Source organism: Pollachius pollachius, assembly GCF_949987615.1.
Source record: "Pollachius pollachius genome assembly, chromosome: 1".
NCBI lineage: Eukaryota > Metazoa > Chordata > Actinopteri > Gadiformes > Gadidae > Pollachius > Pollachius pollachius.
In genome coordinates this window covers 19,256,185-19,274,739 of record NC_136934.1, presented here as the reverse complement: position 1 = coordinate 19,274,739, position 18,555 = coordinate 19,256,185, and the positions used below count along the sequence as shown (strand labels likewise).

Here is an 18,555-nt window from a genome sequence, read left to right as displayed (position 1 = left end):
CACGAGCGCAATGCATGCTGGGACCCACAGGCGCGTATCAACCACTGTGCCAGAGATCACGGGTTAATGGCAATATCTCACCCTGTGCCTAGCCCCCAGGGCCCTGACTTCAAGCCGTTGATTACGGCAGGCATTAGTCACAACCAAATTACACCCTACCCCCCCCACCCCCCTTCGCTCAAAGTCCTCATAGCGCCGTACCTCCATCTCCATTCGGGTTAACAAGGCGGAAGAGCGTGGTGCATTCTGGGGGCGGGGTGCGTGTGCCCGCGTGGATGTGAGCAGATGTGAAGGCAGAGCAGCAGGGTGGGGGGGGGGGGCGAGCAAGGGCGGACCAGCGGTGGATGAACCTCATGGCCAGCCGCCCCGTGGCCCCACAGACCAGCTCCACACACACACACACACACACACACACACACACACACACACACACACAATCACGCGCACACACGCACGGTGAGCGAGCACACGAGCACACACGCCCGCCAGTGCTCAGCCAAGACCGTGAGCACGTGTGTGCAGGGGAGGGCCCGTGGCTCAGGGAGGGGGGGGGGCTCTACCCTGCTGTCCCTGTTTACAGTCCTCCCAGGTAGAGCGGCGAGCGGCCGTCTTTCAGGTGGATGATTAAATGAGTGGCACGACGAGAAGTGAAACAATTTGAATTTCTGCCTCATTATCATGGTAATCTTATCAGTGGGATAATGAGGTATTAATGGATATTTAATGTGCATCTCATAACCCAATCCCTTGGAGAAAACACATAAGGAAATCGCTGTAAATTCACTTAATGATGGAAAAGTCCCCCAACGCCATATTCCGAAGAATGAAAAATGGTGGATGCAAATGAGAAGTAACCAAGGTCAATAAGACTGCTGGGACTGAGTGAATGTCAGAGGGAAGGGGGAGAAGGAGTGAGAGAGAGTGAGACGGGGCGGCCAGGAGAGGAGGGGGAGGGTGGCCCAACTTCAGAGCTACAAGAAGAATCTGGAGATTTCAACCAAACAGACATTTTGATGACGATGATATAAAGCTAGTGATCCTGTCTAACCTTTTTGAGCTTGACCATTTTTAAACTGGTTGGCATGAGGAAAACACTTTTGGAAACACTGCTCCAGAGATGCTGTAGATACTACATTTTAGAATTGCAAGGCTCTGCCTTTGGAAAGCACTTATAAAGCGAATATAGAACCAACACCTTACATTTGTTGAGAGCTTTCTTGCAGACACCATCACAATGAATTACTCATCTTTCATCTCATTATCATCTGACATAATCTATAGATGGATACGTCTTACATTTAAAGGATTGTGCCGGTTTGCCACGACAACTCATCACCTCTCGCCGGGTAAGGGCATTCCAAGAGTGGCCAATTTGGCGAGCAATGGACATCCATTCTGTTCAAATTGGCTGTTTAGCAGCTCCCATAACTACATCTCTTCATTCTCCAAAAGAAGTAAGCTTGTAGGTTACGGTTATGTGATTACACACCATACTCAGATAAAGAGACTGAGACGCAGCTAGAATCCACTGTCTAAAACGGCTGTGTTAAGGCACTGTGATGATTCTGAATTCTGAGTGCAGAGCAACATTTAAATAAGTTGAGAGGGCTGATGGATTTGTGTTCATTGCATTTGCCCATTGTTGAATTCAAAAGCATTGGTGACAGTATAAATTAGAGCGAGAGAGAGACTAAGAGGAAGACTGCTTTCATTACTGATGCCATTACATCTCCACACCACAAGATGGCAGTATTTCACCCAGAACATTTGAAATGTACTGCAGGACAACAATGATCATCACGTATTCACCTGCGATCTCCTGCAGGCGGTCCTCATCCATGTTGGGGTCGAAGTCGCTGCCCAGCACGTCCGTGCTCCAGGTCTCGCTGACTGTCTCTGAGATGTCTCGGTCGTCCGTCAGACCCATCATGTCGCGGATCTCAAACTTGCGCAGCTTATCGTCCAGATTGTCCTGAGTCGTTGCTACGGGAGACGCGGGCCCGAGAGAAAAAGCATTATTAATTATGCTTTTCTTAAGTGGAAAAGGCGTGTGTATGAAAAAAAACATCTTATTCTCCAGACACTCACTCACACTCACACACGCACACGCACTCACACTCACACTCACACTCACACTCACACTCACACTCACACTCACACTCACACTCCACCCGTCTACGCCCACACACACACACCCTGTTCATGCTCCAGCAGCTGCAGGGCCTCCACCCCGTTGCTGCCCGACGGCCCGGCGCCCAGCTCTGACACCGACTCCCCCTCCAGGTCCAGGGACGACACCGAGTTGGAGCGGTTGGACGGACCTGCAGTCAGAACACAGATCAGCCCCCACGCCACGGCCGGCGCGGACCCAACCCGCCATGTGCCCGCGCCGCCGACCCGTGACGACATCGATGGATCCCACCCTTCTTATGCACTTAATGTATCTTGTACTTCCTGGCACTTAATGTATGCACTTACTGTATGTTGTATGTCCTTGAGGTTAAAGGTCCCATGGCATGAAAATCTCACTTTATGAGGTTTTCTCACATTAATATAAGTTCCCCTAGCCTGCCTACGTTCCTCCAGTGACTTAAACTTGCGTTTGGTGTAAAACGAGCACTATGTATCCTGCTCGCCTTTGAAAAAAATGGAAGCTCAAGCGCGCTGATTTTGAATGTGGCCCCATATGTCGTCATAAGGGGCCAAGCTGCCTCCCCTTTCTCTACCTTGCCCACCCAGACAATTTGGCCCGCCAATGAGACAATGAGCTACGACCTTGCGAGCGCCACATATGTGTGTATGTGTGTGATTACACACACTGTAACACAAGTGTTGTACACTTCTTTGTTATTTGGATAACTGTTCTGCTGTTGGTGTTATGGTGCATAACACGTCGGTTCTTTGATGTCTCTGGTATCTCAACGATCATCCATCGTTGAGCCCCGCCGCCCGCCGCCACGAGGCACCACCGCCACGAGGCACCAATGCCCAGCAGCGGGCAGCCGGCAGCAGGCAGCCGGCAGCACGCATTTCAGTCTACTTCAGATTGATGTAGAAGTGGAAGAACCAGAGACGTCGGAGAACCCGACTAGAGACCTGTAGTGGGGGTTATCTCAACCATGTTTGAGAAGGAATTGGGGGAAAGGAATTTTGGCTTTGGCTCCCTGAAGCACATGAACCAAGACATGGAGAAGAAAGGGATTGTTGCCATGGGACCTTTAAAGTAAAGTCAAAATAGTACTTTGTGTAGCATCTTATCCTAGTTATCTTTGTTATATACGGGGAACGGATTAACCGGCATTGTTAGTGCTTGGCATTTGGTTCTATGAACAGCCTAACTGTGCGACATATTTTTTCTCCTTCTACTGACAAATGTACTTATTGTAAGTGGCTTTGGAAAAAAGCATCTGCTCAGCGCCCTGAATGTAGATGTAATGGACTCCCCGATAGGAGCGGGAGATCAGCCCACCTTCGGAGGTGCCCTCCAGGTTGTCGCTGCAGAGGGAGAAGCGCAGCGTCTTGTCCGGCTTGCCGTGCTGCTTGGTGTCGTCTGCCTGGGCGTCGCCCTGGGGCCCGTCTGTCATCTGCAGGTTCAGCACCTGGAGAGAGAAAGGGCGAGAGAGAGAGAGAGAGAGTGAGAGAGCAGGAGAGAGGGGGGCAGGAGAGAGGGAAGGAGTGAGGGGAGAAGAGAGAGAACAAAAGAGGACAGAAAAAAGAAACGAGAGGAGAGTGAAAAGAGAGAAGAAAAAAAAATAGCAGAGCGAAAAAAGGAGCAGAAAGAAAGCAAGCACAAGAGAGAAGCAAAGCGAGAAAGAGAGAACAGGGATCAACCATCCAATAAAAAAATGAGTATGTACAGCTTAATGCAAGAGGTCACAGTTATAGTCCAGTTAGTTCTTTATTCGATTGTCATCAAAGCAACCGCAAGGCCTCATAAAATCAAATCTCTATAAATGTACGGTCTCATTCTACCCTTGACTGAATAAAAGCAGTCTTTATGGTACTTTGACACGTTAAACTCGCCCTGCTAGAAGCTAGAGTGCTTTGATTCATATCCCATTACCTCATTCTCTGACATCATCCCGGGGACCGTCTGGGGCCCCGTGCTCAGTGAGATCACCAACACCTCCTCTGGCATCACTTCCTGTACAGACTCCTGGGAGCTGGCCTCTGTCTCCCCCTCCTGGGCGATGTTGGTACGACTGCGGCTCCGGGCCGTGGCTGGGGAAAGGCACCGGGGAGAAAGGTTTACTTTGAGGGTACTGGAGCTCAGAGGGTGGTCAACGGAGATGGTTTGACGCAGACACTTGGTGGTTTGACGCGGACAACAGCTGGAATGTGAACAGCAGAATCACCTGGACAGGACTTAGGCCTGCACGTTTGCATGGTAATGTCAAAGAACACAGTGGAGGCAAGATGGACATCTCTGAATGAAAGTTAGAATCCAAAGCACCAAGACTGATCTTTGATAACACACGAACACACAAGCATTCCCGGACATGGCCGTTTCATATATAAAAATATACATGTCTATCAACTCAATAACACTGATCCCAAAGCCCATTGTTTGCAATTAAAACAGGACAATACGACTTTCCCTGACTTGGCCCAGATCTCTGTTAATATAAACAGATCTGGCAGCCCAGGGATCAGCAGTCACAACAAAGAATGAAACCCTTTTTACTGGCTATACTGGTTCATGATCATGAATCCCTGCAGACTTTCTCTATCGCATTAGAATCAACATAACCTTTTGGACAGAGCCTCATTAGAGGAGGGAAGACCCCAACACTGTCATCTCTACTGAATTATATGAATGCATTAACATGCTATGTAAAACACAAATATAAAATACAACTCTGATCTTATCAAACAACCACCGCCGGACTATTCAATGCTGGAAATTATACATAAAAGGCCAAAAATGCATCTTGCTTTACGATGCAGGGAGGACACAAATCAATTGCTAACAGCCAAAAGACTGTAATTATTGTCACAGCGAGTGACCTGCTGCAAGGCATCTGAAGGGGTCAGGAGTGCAAGCGGAGCACAGCGAAGGACGATGCACCACAAAAGACATCTATGCCATTAGAGTGACAGCTCAGAGGCAGTTCAGGCCAATTATTTGTGACGCAGCTGTTCCTGATGCTCTGTGTGCTTTATAAATACGGGCCCGTTTGGATTTGTCTGCGCCACTCTGTCTCAAACGGCTTTTATAGCAACAGAGTATTCTTCAAGGGCAGGTTTAATATAGACTTCGATCGCACAAACCACTCACTACGTCCCAGAATTAGCAAAACAGCGTGTCACCCTCCCCAGCCCCTCCACCTCGCCAAAGTTATAAATACATGGCTTGGCTAAAAGAGGAGCTAACTTTGATGAACACGGTATGACCTGATTTGCAATGAAGAGAGTCTGTTGGGATCATCTTTGACCAACCACTAAGATATGAACGACCAAACAAACATACCATTCACAATTTATTATCACTCCGTCTGTGCTTTTTGACTTGATTGTTTGAGAAAAGGCATTTTGACATCATCGAAAGAACGCAACTAGGTCTGGTTGGCAGAGACCGGCAACAACATACGGTTTGACCCGTTTTCAAAACGGTGACAAAATGGCATAGACTACTTTGTTGAAGATCATACAAGAAGAGATATCACCATTACCATTAATTCAAGTGAAAAATAAAAGACTTTGGGTTCCCTTTAAAGTAAAGATTTTGAAAAAAAATACTGTTTTTGAACTACAGCGTTATGTTCACATTACCACAAGCCTCTGAAGAAAACACAGTCAGCGTGTGGCTTTCAAGTGCTTTCGTAAGCTAATCATGCCATCTAAGCAGCACTCCACACAATCACAGAACCACTACCGCATCCTATTCGTCAACTACACTGGGCACGAGAGCTAAATGAAAGATGAACCTACACATTCTCTCGTTGTACCTGGGAATGAATAGCCACATCCCGCTGGGTGAGGAGGAAGCAGAACGGAAAATAGAGACAGAAAGAAGCAATAAGCCCCCTGCAAAAAACAAAATACTAAAACTCAAGTCACATTTAACCTCTAATGGGAAGTTGCTGCGGCGGGAGGAGCATCGCGGCTACAGCAAGCGTGGCGCGGTGACAGGGCTGCCAAGCTACGTGTGGCGATGTGGGGTCACTGCAGCACAGGGCATGAGGTTAGGGTGGGGTTAGGGTGGAGTTAGCCATGGGGTTAGTGTTATTGTTGATAAAAACACAGACACAAACAGTTTAGACCTGCCCAGCCCTAGGTGCTGTGGGGGGAGGCTACGCACCAAAAGGGCTGACTAATGGAATGTGGGCAGCGAGTGCGGCGGTGCTGGGGTCCCAGGAAATGATAGCGGCGGCAAAGTGTTGTCCTGGTCATTGGCAGCACAGGCAGAAAAGAAGGGCGGGTTGAAGGTTAAAGAGAGGGAGCAAACGATAACCCACATGCAACGCTGCACTGCAGCCACACAAGTCATGCTCCAGGTAAAAACACCTCTCTGTTCTCTTTGAATGGAGAGGTGTTGCTCCGCTAATCGAGGAGGGGGACGGAGGGGGACTGGGGACGGAGGGCGGTTGCTTACGGTATCATTAGTCTAGCTGATGTTAATGAAGGCTATGCATCTTTCCATCTATTCCAATTAAAATTAGTTCATTTATATTTGGCAATTTAATTGGTTGTCATTTCTGTAATTGAGCTCTGGTCTGGGCCGTGCTAATTGTCTGCATAACAAGCTGAGCGGGAGCTCATTACCTTCCTATGAAACAAGTGGCATTCGCTCGCCATCCGCTTGTTTACCTCCTCTCTCATTAGAGGAAATGCATTGAAATGCATTGAGGTAACTCTAGGTACCACTTCTGGTTTTTAATGCTACTGCTGGGGGGGGGGGGGGGGGGGATGACTTAAAATATGGTACGAGTAGCCCTTTCAACACCAATGTCAGGAATCTTTTGCACATCTGTTTGCATGGCGGCCAGACACCAATGATTCAGAGATGATTTCATGATTTCAATGATTTAGAGGGGCAGATTGAGGCCAGGAGGCATCAGGTCTGGTGAATAGTACTGCTGCCGTCAGGAGAAAGTGTGAAGATACAGCTTCAGAGTACCAAGAGAACTGTTCAATGACTGCCCAGCTGCCAACGGCTCAAACCTGAGCTCAAACCTGTAGCTCTGTGTTATGTAAACACAGCAGGGCAGTTTGTGTTTTATGCTGTCAAGCACTACATTTTGTGTAAGACATGCTTGGTTTTATACATCGTATTTTGTCTTTTTCTGACAATGTAATAGTTGGGAGGTCATGCAAGTGTGTTCTTGTATATTATTTGATTTAGTGAGGGTCACAGTGCTGTTATTCTGAAGTTGAGTTCCAGCTTCGTTGGGCTGCTCTCTCATGACTATGGCTCTGGAGCAGAAAGCAAGCAGGGACATCGTGTTTGCTGCGGTGAAAGGCATGTGCAGGTTAACGACGTGATTTGAGTGATGCGTGCGTTATGAGGAGAACTCTAAGACTATTCTCTCTTTTGTTTCATGCAGCCAACGAGGTATGGCAATTTTTTTATTTAGTCAATCCGCATGCCGTTCATGCTAATGTTTTATGCCAACATGGTTTCTATATTTTCCTGTCAATGCTGTGTTTAGTTTTCACGGTGAATTTTCAGAGATGCCTTCAAACAACCAGTAGAAAGAAAAACACTTGTGTTCGACTTGTGCTACGAGGGAGTTATAATATTATTCGATAGATTATATAGCGATTTCCTGCAATTAGTTACAATTAGAAGAATCACAAACGCATGGTTTCATTATCAGTTGTGATGGAACATAAACATTTACTCTACATCCTCCACTCCTGCGACCGAACCTAGCTTTTCATTTTCAACCGCACTGGAACTCAGAGATGGGAACTGCGCTCCGAGTCACGAGCTGCCCAGTTCCCCCTTCGCAGTGCAGCGCCACACCACCGTACCTATGGGCAGTCGGTTCTTCTTGTTGGCGGGGGTGGTGGCCGGGGACAGCTGGGGCGTGTTGGAGGGTGTGATCTCCAGGCTGTTGCTCTTCACGGTGCGGGACAAGGGCACGGTGGCCACCAGCGTCTCCAGGAGGGCGTGATCCTCCTCCCTCAGCTGGTCCCCCGCCGTCACGCTGCGCACAAAGTCCACCTGCGAGGCCGGGGACAGAACCCACCGTGAGCTCAACCCGTCGGGGCAGGAGGCAGAGCGGGCCGCCCGCGAACCGGAAGGCTGCTAGTTCGAGCCCCTCACTGAGTGCCGAGTTGTTCCTAAACACCTAACCCTAACCGGTCCCAACGAGCTGGCTGTCGCCTTGCGTGGTTGACACCAGGTAGGTATGTGAATGCGTGCATGAATGGGTGAATGCTAGGCAATAAAGCGCTTTGAGTGGCCACTGGTTAGAAAAGTGCTGTATGAATGCATTCCATTTACCATTTAGTTTGGACCCTGGTTGTGAACCAACGTCATTCGATTGGTAATTATAATGTTTCAACAGGGCCGCATGACGGGTCCTAATCAAATAAAATGATTTCATCATCCTGAGAAAACCTGACGGTTGGGTTTGGAGCTTGTCAGCACTAGCATCTAAACCGTCACCGTTCCAAAATACACTACGGTGTACAGTAAGCCTGCCATTGCACAGCTACTCATACCATTGTTTAGTACAAACAAACAGTGGCACTTAGTGGTCCTTGGCTCATCACTAGTGAGCGGTTGGATCCGCAGCTCACCATGGTCAGCAGCTGACCATGAGTCATGTAGAACACCGTCCTGCTCAGGCCCTCCAATAGGTTCATCGAGGACATGGGCGGGGTCTCCGCTGCTCTCCCACCAATCACCACATCCAGGAAGGCAGCTACGCAACTCTGCTGAGACAAACATAGAACGGTTTTATAATAACACACACACACACACACACTCACGCAAGTATCGGCAGTGAAGGTCTTACCTTGTCAAATTTGGACAAGCTGCTCTTTCTCCTGGGGTCTCCGTCATCGTCGGCCATCGCCAGTTGTTGCAAAAGTTGTCCTACCTGTAGAACGATAAAGATCACATAAACAACAGGGTTTTACATTGTTCCACCGTACTGCAATGCCACAAGGACCCTCCAAGCCACGACCCTCACCTGCATGAGGTTGAAGCGGGCCACTTCGTTGATGGGCGCGTCCGAGATGATGCCGTACTGCTCGGGGTTGACGATGGCCGGGCAGATGAAGCAGGTGAGCAGCAGGTCCGTGCACATGGTGCGCACCTCGCCCACCTCCAGCCGCTCCACGCACGACAGCGTCTTGTACATCTGCGACACGATCCAGCGCAGGCTGTGCGGGAAGCAGTAGGTGTTCTGCTTCAGGTAGCCGATGAACTTGTTGACCAGCGCCACCAGCTTGGCCTCGTTCGCGTCCACCGCCGCCTGCACCCGCTGCCGGTAGCCCTGCGAGCCCTTCTCCCCGAAGCGCTCCTGCTGGGCGGGCGTGAGGCGCTCCGTCACCTTGGCCGGGTCCGTCTCCAGGTGGTCCTCGTCTTCCACCAGCAGCTGCATGATGGGCTCGTGGAGCGTGGCGGTGAGGAAGAGCTTGGCGGAGAACAGGCCCTCGGAGAAGAGCTTGAAGAGCACGCTGAAGGCACAGTTGCCGCGCCGCAGCAGCCGCCGCGGGTTGTCGCTCTCCTTCAGCTCGAACTCCACCAGGTAGCGTAGCACCTTGGGGGACGCGGAGAGGAGGAGAGACACCGTCACGCACCGCCCGACTGAGTCTGGGAAGACGGCATATACTGAGTTGTGCTTTAGATTAGAGCTGTTCCGATGACAATACCAGTATCGGAAATTCCTCTGATACTGCCTAATATAAAATATCGGGTATCAGAGAGTGGGCGTGTCTTGACTAGCTCCTTTACTACACAGGCAAAGAACGTTGTTATGCTGCATTCGTTAATGGTCTCCAACCTACGTGCGTTCGAGCTACGAAGTCGGAAAAACATGGATGCTCACGCTTAACTACAAGAACACAAATGTATTATTAGAAGTATAGATTAATAGATAAATGTAAAAAATATTTTGCCGACCATAAGTGAACCAACCAACATTAACATTGCCGCCATTAAAATAGAATAAGAACAGGTGCTATTAGTAGCTACAATGCTAGATGCTTTCTCGGTATATACTCGGCATTGGCCGAACCTCAAGTTCAGGAATCGGTAACGGGAAGGAAAAAACTCTATCGGAACATCTCTACTTCTGTTTCTCTACTTTTTTTTTTTAATGGTACGACAAAGAGCAAAGCTGGGGTTTAATTATTTAGCTTATCAATTGTGGGGGTTCCCTAAGCTAGCTGGTTTAGAAAAAATGCGTTCATACCAAAAGCTTCTTGCGCGAATGGCAAAGTTTTCTTGAACGAAATCCACTTAACCTCGTGGTTCGTGCCATATCAATCGAGTCTTTCACGCCGCCGGCATGGCTGGCAAATATTTGCATCCATTGGCGTTTTTGCATTGACTTTGTTTGTATGCACACCGCTCCTTCGCTTTTGTGTGCGGCAAGACTTTGGGAAGTTTATTTTCATGGATCGACAGATATCATTAAATAATGTTTGACATACATAATTTCACAAGCAACTTGGTAAGATTAAAAATGTACCCAGAAAAAAACATGTTCACCACAATAGGTGAATCAATATACTTTTGTCCTAATTGGATTGTTTTTAATTGCTGGCACCAGACACGGTTAGGGCCTCTGACCTGCAGCAGGTAGCTCTCGTCCTCCTGCATGATGCAGTTGCCATAGAGGGAGGTGAAGACGGTGTGGACGACCCCCTGGCTGTGATCCTGGTTCTGTCTCTCTCCGAGTCCGGCCACCAGGCAGGACGCCACCAGCCGGGGGTTCTCCCTCAGCCTGGCCAGGAACTCTCCGTAGATGCTCTCCTGGAAGCCCAGCGTCTTGTAGCCGTCCACAAACTGCGTGTCCTCCAGCACCTTGGCGTGCTGACAGCATTCGGAGGGTGAGGCCTCGGCGCTGTGAAAGCAAGGCCTTTGATCAGCGGTGCGGCAGGCTCTGTGGAGCGCTTGGCAGGAGGTCTTGACAGAGATGCTTTCTAATGCTAGCCAAGGCTGGTAAACGGTGGTTAAAAAGGCCACAGTGGTGCAGGATATTACGGGATCCAAGGGCTACCCAGACTCTGCAGTTTGTTGTGCAACTAGAACCAGCTGAGTAACAACAGCCATGAGCCAGTATGCGTAGGGGCCACCAAGATGCCGAAACCAATACCATTGTTTCATATGTAGCAATAAAAGGACTCAGTTATGCTTTCGATGCGTCTTAAATCCTCAGATTAGGCCAGGACGCAGTTGATGTCCAGACTGCACTATCCCAAATCGGATGTTCATCACGTTGTGATCCGATAAGCTAGCCAACATCCCAATTAAGTCAGGCTTGTATACTGATGAATGGATAGGTGTGGAAAACAATCTGGTCCCAATGTGGGCGGACTGCTGGCAAAGTCATTAAAACCACACCCCATGCAAATAGAGAGCCCGCCAGGATTCTCCCAGTATGCTTGGTATGCTTAGTCAGCCTACTACCAATACTTTACACAGTGATGTCCCTCCAACAGCCATTTGTTCCCACCAGTGCTGGCTGTGTTCTCTGACCCATACCCCTCTCTCCACAGGAACCCAAACTGCAATCAGTGATGTAATGCGTACAGCGAGTGCTTGCCTCCTCAATAAGGGCTACTCTTCCACCTGGCGCTATGTCAGGCCATTTGTCTTACCAGGAAGGTCCGGCCACAGAGTTCAAATTCAAGTGTGAAGTGTGGCCGTCAGACCTGTGCTGGTTCAATCTCAATCAAACCAGCACTTACCCTTTTAGGTCATTCGGGTGTCCCAGTTTAACTTGCTACCAAACAGGTTTGTTCTATGGCAATTTGTGAAAGCCTGAAACTCTATCTTTTGACCACCTTCTATGTTTCCAGACAAACAAAAGCCACGGCCTCCTGTTAGACTGAATTATGGAACGACACAACAATGTATGAAAACAACGATACTAAACGTTACTGTACGGTAATGTCAAATCTGATTCAACAATTGACAGCATTGATCAGAGATAAAAATGACGCATCAGAGTGGTGTTTGCATATAAGGGAAGTTGAAAATAAAAAGTTTGTGTTTAACCACTCTTTGTTCTCGGCAGATACACCGATACCTATTCTTCTGGCCTGTACCAGTATCAGTTCCGTAGAAAACGCCAAAATGAGAGCCAGGCTAACTATGTAAGGAATGGCATTGATTTAACGTGTGTGTGTCTGTTATGACAGGAAAACAAATCTGCATGTGCCCTTGGTCTCTTCATCTATCCACCTAAAAAATATTTGTAATTAATTATGAACTAGTTAATCTTTATTTAATCAAATCAAATAGTATCCCACCATGATCAATTCTTAACCATTTAAACAAAGACTCCATTGAATCAACTTTAGTCACCAATAAGCTGATGACCCTCTTAAATTGATCTTCAGCCCCGTGGATCGCCCTCTGTTATTGAGGGAGGAAGTGAAGCCCACCTGGTGAGGATGAGGCGGTCCAGGTTGATCCTCTGCTGCTTGGCGATCCATGCAGCACGGTACAGCCGCTCGGCCGTTTTCAGCACGTCCCCATTCAGCCGCTGGATCAGCTGCTTCTCAGAGGCCACGTACAGCCGCTCCTGCTTAAGGTGGTGGGCCAGCGTGTGGATGTCTGGCTTCACCATCTTCCCAGGCTCAGGTGGGCACAGAGGCTAGGAGCTGGAGCCAGGGAGGGACGGAGGAGGTTGGTTAGATGAGTCATGTGGAAGGCTAGGGGGAACAGCAGTACTGGGAGCACCAATGGTAACCAACAACTTCAAGCAAAACAAAGTTTCCCTTTTATTATTTATAGGATGAAAATAATCTCTTGTAGCAAGAAGCAAAAGCACTACGAGGTTCAGAAATAGCAGTTTAAATGTTAAAAAAAATAATAATCTTGGTGTCAATAGTAAAAGAAAAGTTTTTCTTTAATAGAAATAGGGATGTAACGGTCTTTAATAGACTAACCGTTACATAGGGATGTAACGGTTACCGGTGTAACTGTAAACCCAGATAAAAATGTTGTCAATAAAAAATTACCGTTTTCATTTCAAATAAAATGATTGTCAAATTATTATATCTCGGTTGATAACCGCGCCCGCGGTGTGGAAACCGTGTGCTTAAATCCTTCCAAGCGCTTCATCCAAGTCTCCTGAAGTTGCCGCGCAGGCGCACTCTGTAGCCTACAACATAATGTTTTTAATTTTCTTGCAGTTGGAATCATGGCGGAAGGAGATGACAGCGCTCAAGACATCTATCAAGGATGTGCATTTCTGGCAAACATACTATTCAATATTCGCTGAGAAGTATACAAATAATATTCGAAAATCGGTCAATCAAGAACCCCGCACGCACGCATGGATGCAACTCGTATAAACGCACGCACAATGACACAGGGAGAGGCTTTTATGATTTGTATGAAATCAATCTGTTTAGTTCAACAACTGCGCCATCAACATTCAACGTCGAAATTATTTCAACGTGGGTCTAGGCAGATAGGCCTACATGCGCCGGAAACAGATCGCTATTTATTTTTCTGAACACAGCTGGCATGATGGTGAACTAGACACGTCTATAGCATATGGAAACTATGGCCAAAAAAATGCTTAGCAACCGAGGACGCTGGGGTTGTTACCGGACTACTTGCGGAGTGATACGACAGAAGAAAAAATAAATCCACTTTCCTTGACAGCGGTCATTATATCCCAAGTTGTGAAGGCCCATGCAAGTGAACGGAGCGTTCAACAGCATTGAGAAGAGCCGTGTAATAAATAACGATAGTCACTTTTATTATTAAATTTTCTACGTGACTCCGACTATTCGACTATTCGACGATCGTTGCCCATCCCTCTGAGGACTAAGTCTGAAGTATGGGCATATTTTGGGTATTATAAGAAGGCCGAGGGACAGTTGATTGAAGACAGTTATCCTGTCTGCAAAACGTGCAAGAAAAAAGTTTCTGCTAAAGGCAACAATACGTTCAATCTCATGACTCATCTCCGTTTACTTGTACAGTGTTCATGCGTACAGTTTTACATTTTAATAAAAGAAAATAAGTATATAATAAGACAAGTGGTGTTTCTTTGATTTGTTTACATATTGTTCTTTATGTCTTGAATATTTGGATTAAACCTGCACTACTGTAAATGTTCATGACAGATAGGATGTTTACATGCTTAACCCTTGTTCCTTTGATGTTAAAAGTTGCACTTTTGATAATATAATATATAAATAAATAAATATAATAAACACTGTTACACTTTTTTTAAACTATTTCAGTTTGCGTAGGCCTATCAGTGCTTTCTGAACATATTGAACACACTTTTAAAAATACTGCGATAATACCGAAAACCGGGATAATTTTGGTCACAATAACCGTGAGGTTAAATTTTCATACCGTTAAATCCCTCATAGACTATAGGTGGCTCACGGGGTTGAACGTCACATATAGGCTCAGTCCTGAACGCAGCGACCCAGGTAAGCCGTGGTCATATGCTGCATGTCCTCCCCTTTATCGCCCATACCTTCCTCTATATCTCACTGTATAATAGAGCATGAAAATGCTAAAATAAATCTTTAAATAAACTATAGTACTATTTAAGTTTAAGAATTCACAGGGGCAAATAGGAAAATGTCTAGTTTCCTGTTCAAGATTCCTGGCAGATCCAGCTCACACTTACAACATACAGAAAGCTGTACACTCAGCATGCTTTAGTGGCCCCTCTGACATGTCAACAATGCCAAAGGCCTCCGTTCCTAAAGAATCTTTTCGACCAAGCTTTGAACACGCTAGATTATGCAAATCACGTTCTTTCTTTCACAAAACAGACACAGCAATGACATAAAACGTGATTGAACGCATGAAATTTCAATGATTCCCCAGAGAATGAGAAACAAAAAAGGACTCTTTGTGGTTGGCTGCTATGCAAGACCAGCAAACTAGACCAAGGAGTTGGGACTCAGAGACTGCAATTGGGCAGACAAGTGCTCAACAAGCACAGCATCACAGTTGATATGCATGAGAAATGGAATAGGTCTTTACAGATTTGATACATGTATACGTTTGTTTAATGGATTGTGTATCAAGGTTACTTTCAAGATGAGAATGTTTGTATAACAGTTGTGTATACATGCTCAACCGTCTACAATCAGTGGCTGTTCCATATCCAATCAATAAATTGACGGACAGACATATAAAGGACGTTTTGGTGTCCAAAAACTTTCAGGTGCCTCCTAAAATAGAAAACCTTGTTGTGTTGTCAGACAGCGTGTCTGTCCCAGGAGGACTATTAGAGGAACTCTAAAGCAGAAGAGAAAATAAGCTAAACCAAACCTTGGCATGGAAAAGTAGTGGTGATAGCTCTATAACACAGGTCAGAATACAGAAATGAGATAATACAAAACAAATCACAGCCCAGATTAGACCATGAGGACAAATTGGGCCAATAGCATATGCTGAAGAGAAAACATTCACAATTTTAATGTGAAGTATGGAAACTATTTCATTATTTAGTTGTTTTACTTTTATCCTAACTACCTTTTCAGTGCAGGTCGGAGGGTTGGGCAAGTATGCTTACTGGTACATTAAGGATAGAGGTACTAAGTACCTCCTGCTTGCGAGTCAAACACCCAAGTCACTACGCTATACTGCTCCCTATCATCATGAAAAACAGCATCTGCCAGCATACTGCACACAACATTATAAAATATGGATGTTAATGGACTCTGCCATAAGAAGGGAATGTAAGGGGTCTTTCAAGGATAGAGAAATTCCCACCTAGCATTATTTAAAGCTAATGCTGCACTGAATGCAGTGATTCTACTATGTTATCAGCAGGTTGAAATAAACAGCTGTCTCAAATGATTGTTGGAGTTTAACTATACATCAACGCTTGTCGTAGGACTGTATGATTGTATCCATGAACTTGGCTATTTGCTAAAACCAATGCAAACACTAAGTGTTTGCATTGGTTTTTTCATCTTAGTAATGGAAGGATTCTTTTGACAATGTTTAAATTGTCTTTGTCAATCTAGAAAAATCAATACAAAACAGAGCTTAGAATAGCTTAATATAGCTGCCAATATTAGTAGAAGCCTGGAGTTTATTATGCAACCAGTATGTGGGCGGACTGCCTCACTGGGATGTCCACGGCCAGAACGTTGTTTTAAAGTAGTGAGGCTTGCGATATGTTTTGGGGGCCTTAGACTGGTCTTGGTTAACACAACTGGTAACATGGGGCTAAATCGTAATCCCCTCTGATGTTATCTTGTGGAAGACATTGTTTTCAGATGTTAATCTGACCACAGTCATATATTTAACACATTGTGAAACAGAAATCACCCATGAATAAATATAAACTATTGATGCTTCTCAGTTTCTGAATTCATCCTCACACACAGCAGGATGATCAGCTAAAGGAGATGGCACTTAGATGGACCACAAAAAGCAGCAAAGTCTATTTAAAGAATAACAGAAAGAGTAGTTAGTAAAATTACTTAGTCCATCAGGGTCTCTAAATGATTCAGAGCCTAAAACAAAGTCCAGGATTGTAAAATAAAAAAATAGGACCCACAGCCAACACTAGGTGTTTGTACCATGTTGGAGACCAGGGCTGAACAACACAATCAGAGGTCCACCATGTTGTCACTGACAGCAGCTTAACGCCGACTCCACGATGAGAGTGTAAACAGACCTACTTGTAGGACTGCTCAGTAACTAATCTTGTAGAAACAAAGATTTCCACAACTTACTGAGGAAACGACAAGTTACTGCTCGTATCCTGAAATTAAATTAATCCAATGTCAACAACACGAAGACACCAAAACAATCTGCGTATTTTCTCTAATTTTCTGCTCTGAGTACCTTTTTCCAAATGTCTTAATTCAAGATGCCATTTCGAGTTTAGTCCCTTAAAGGAGAGGAAGGTGAACACAACGTCAGCTGAGCTCGTCTTTAGCTTCGAGCTAACGCGGAGCTTGCAAGCATTCTGGAGGATATCAGATCAAACCGCCCAACAGACCCGACGCCCTGCAACTGGATGTGGATCTGGGACTCGGAAAGACCCGGGAACACGGTGAGGACTGAGTCGGAGGGACTCGATCCGTGTAGGGGCTCACCTGAAACCAACCATGCTAACCTGAAACACACCAGGCTAACCTGAACCCAGCCGAGGCTCGCTAACAGACGCTAGCCAAAACAAGACACGATAGCTCCACTAGCTTAGCTCCGTGAGCCCGCGGTTCATTAACAAAATCATCCTCCCTGATTGTTAACCCGCGGATTCAGCCCCATACCTGGTTCGTTAAGGTGTGGTAGGACCTTGCGATGTATCCACAGAGCGCTGTTTACTCGGTCCCGGAGGAGTTATCAGGCCAACCGACTGGAACTCTGGCTGTCATCCGCTGTCATCATCACGAGGAGACCTGCGCAACGCGCATGCGCACGGACCATATACCCCGATGAGGATTCTGCTTTTTGGTGGTTATAGGTCTTTCTCTAAGAGTGACACAGAGGCTCCAGTTTTTACTATCAAGTTCAGATTGTGCAATGCATTTAGTTCAAGAAATTTTGACCGTGTTAAATGTGTGTCTATGATGTTTTTTGAGAGACTTGACATTTAGAGACCCACATGTTGGATGACAAGAGTCTTCACTAAGTGAGACATGTCTGTATTGAGAGTGTGTTTAAGTATATGTGATTCACATACCTGCAAGTCCTCATTTAGACTGATCTTGCCAAGGTGATTGGTCAGTGGCCAGGCAACTATAACCTGCCATGCCCTGAAATTATCCAAAAGGATCAGGAATTCTGATGAATAAAAAAAACATTAATTCATATTTTGTTAGATGTGTGACTCACCATTTGCATTAATTTAGTATTAGTATAGCCTACAAAGAGAATTTATCATATGGTCACCATCGGTTTTCATGTAATGAAGTTATAAAAATACACAAAAGGAACACCTCGAATTTGCTTTATTTTAACATAGTTCTCTTCCTTACTCCACCAGATATGTGGTGTTTGAGACACTGGGGAAAGTAAAGGGCGTTTAACCAGTTGCATAGACCTGTTCAATTAAATGACAGGTCTGGATCATACATCTGCCGTGTGCATTGATTTACACAATTAAACATATATATAAATGTCATGTTACATTGGAAAAATAACAATCCTGAAGCTTTGTGATATCGTAGAACCAAAATTCCTCATGAGCAATAGAGCCGTTTAACCACTAGGCTATGCTCAAACTCCATGCAAGAAATCCAATTGCTCCAGCTACAGCGGGGATGGTCTGCATTTAATGAATCTCTCTGGGGAATTGATTTTTATAAGATATACACACGTTTGTATCACAAAATAATTAAACGAATGACTTAATCATGCAGACAATGCTGACTATAGTGATTCATTTAAGTGTTATAACGGATAATATAAGTTATAGC

At 46.0% G+C, this 18,555-nt stretch overlaps 1 protein-coding gene across 3 annotated transcripts in view; it reads right to left on the bottom strand.

The window, feature by feature from the left end:
- Positions 1 to 17,526, bottom strand: part of gapvd1 (GTPase activating protein and VPS9 domains 1) — a 31,089-nt gene extending 13,563 nt beyond the window's left edge. For 2 of the 3 annotated variants that reach the window (XM_079732288.1, XM_079732290.1), the window contains exons 1-11: positions 17,407 to 17,526; positions 12,574 to 12,792; positions 10,754 to 11,027; positions 9,147 to 9,719; positions 8,970 to 9,053; positions 8,752 to 8,889; positions 7,978 to 8,170; positions 4,064 to 4,221; positions 3,470 to 3,599; positions 2,196 to 2,321; positions 1,810 to 1,983 (exon numbers count right to left, since the gene is read on the bottom strand). In XM_079732288.1, the coding sequence (XP_079588414.1) occupies positions 1,810 to 1,983; positions 2,196 to 2,321; positions 3,470 to 3,599; positions 4,064 to 4,221; positions 7,978 to 8,170; positions 8,752 to 8,889; positions 8,970 to 9,053; positions 9,147 to 9,719; positions 10,754 to 11,027; positions 12,574 to 12,758 (2,035 nt within the window). In that variant the 5' untranslated portion in view covers positions 12,759 to 12,792; positions 17,407 to 17,526. The remainder of the gene's footprint in view (positions 1 to 1,809; positions 1,984 to 2,195; positions 2,322 to 3,469; positions 3,600 to 4,063; positions 4,222 to 7,977; positions 8,171 to 8,751; positions 8,890 to 8,969; positions 9,054 to 9,146; positions 9,720 to 10,753; positions 11,028 to 12,573; positions 12,793 to 17,406) is intronic. The other variant, XM_079732289.1, reaches the window with a different exon arrangement.
- Positions 17,527 to 18,555: the final 1,029 nt, after the last annotated feature.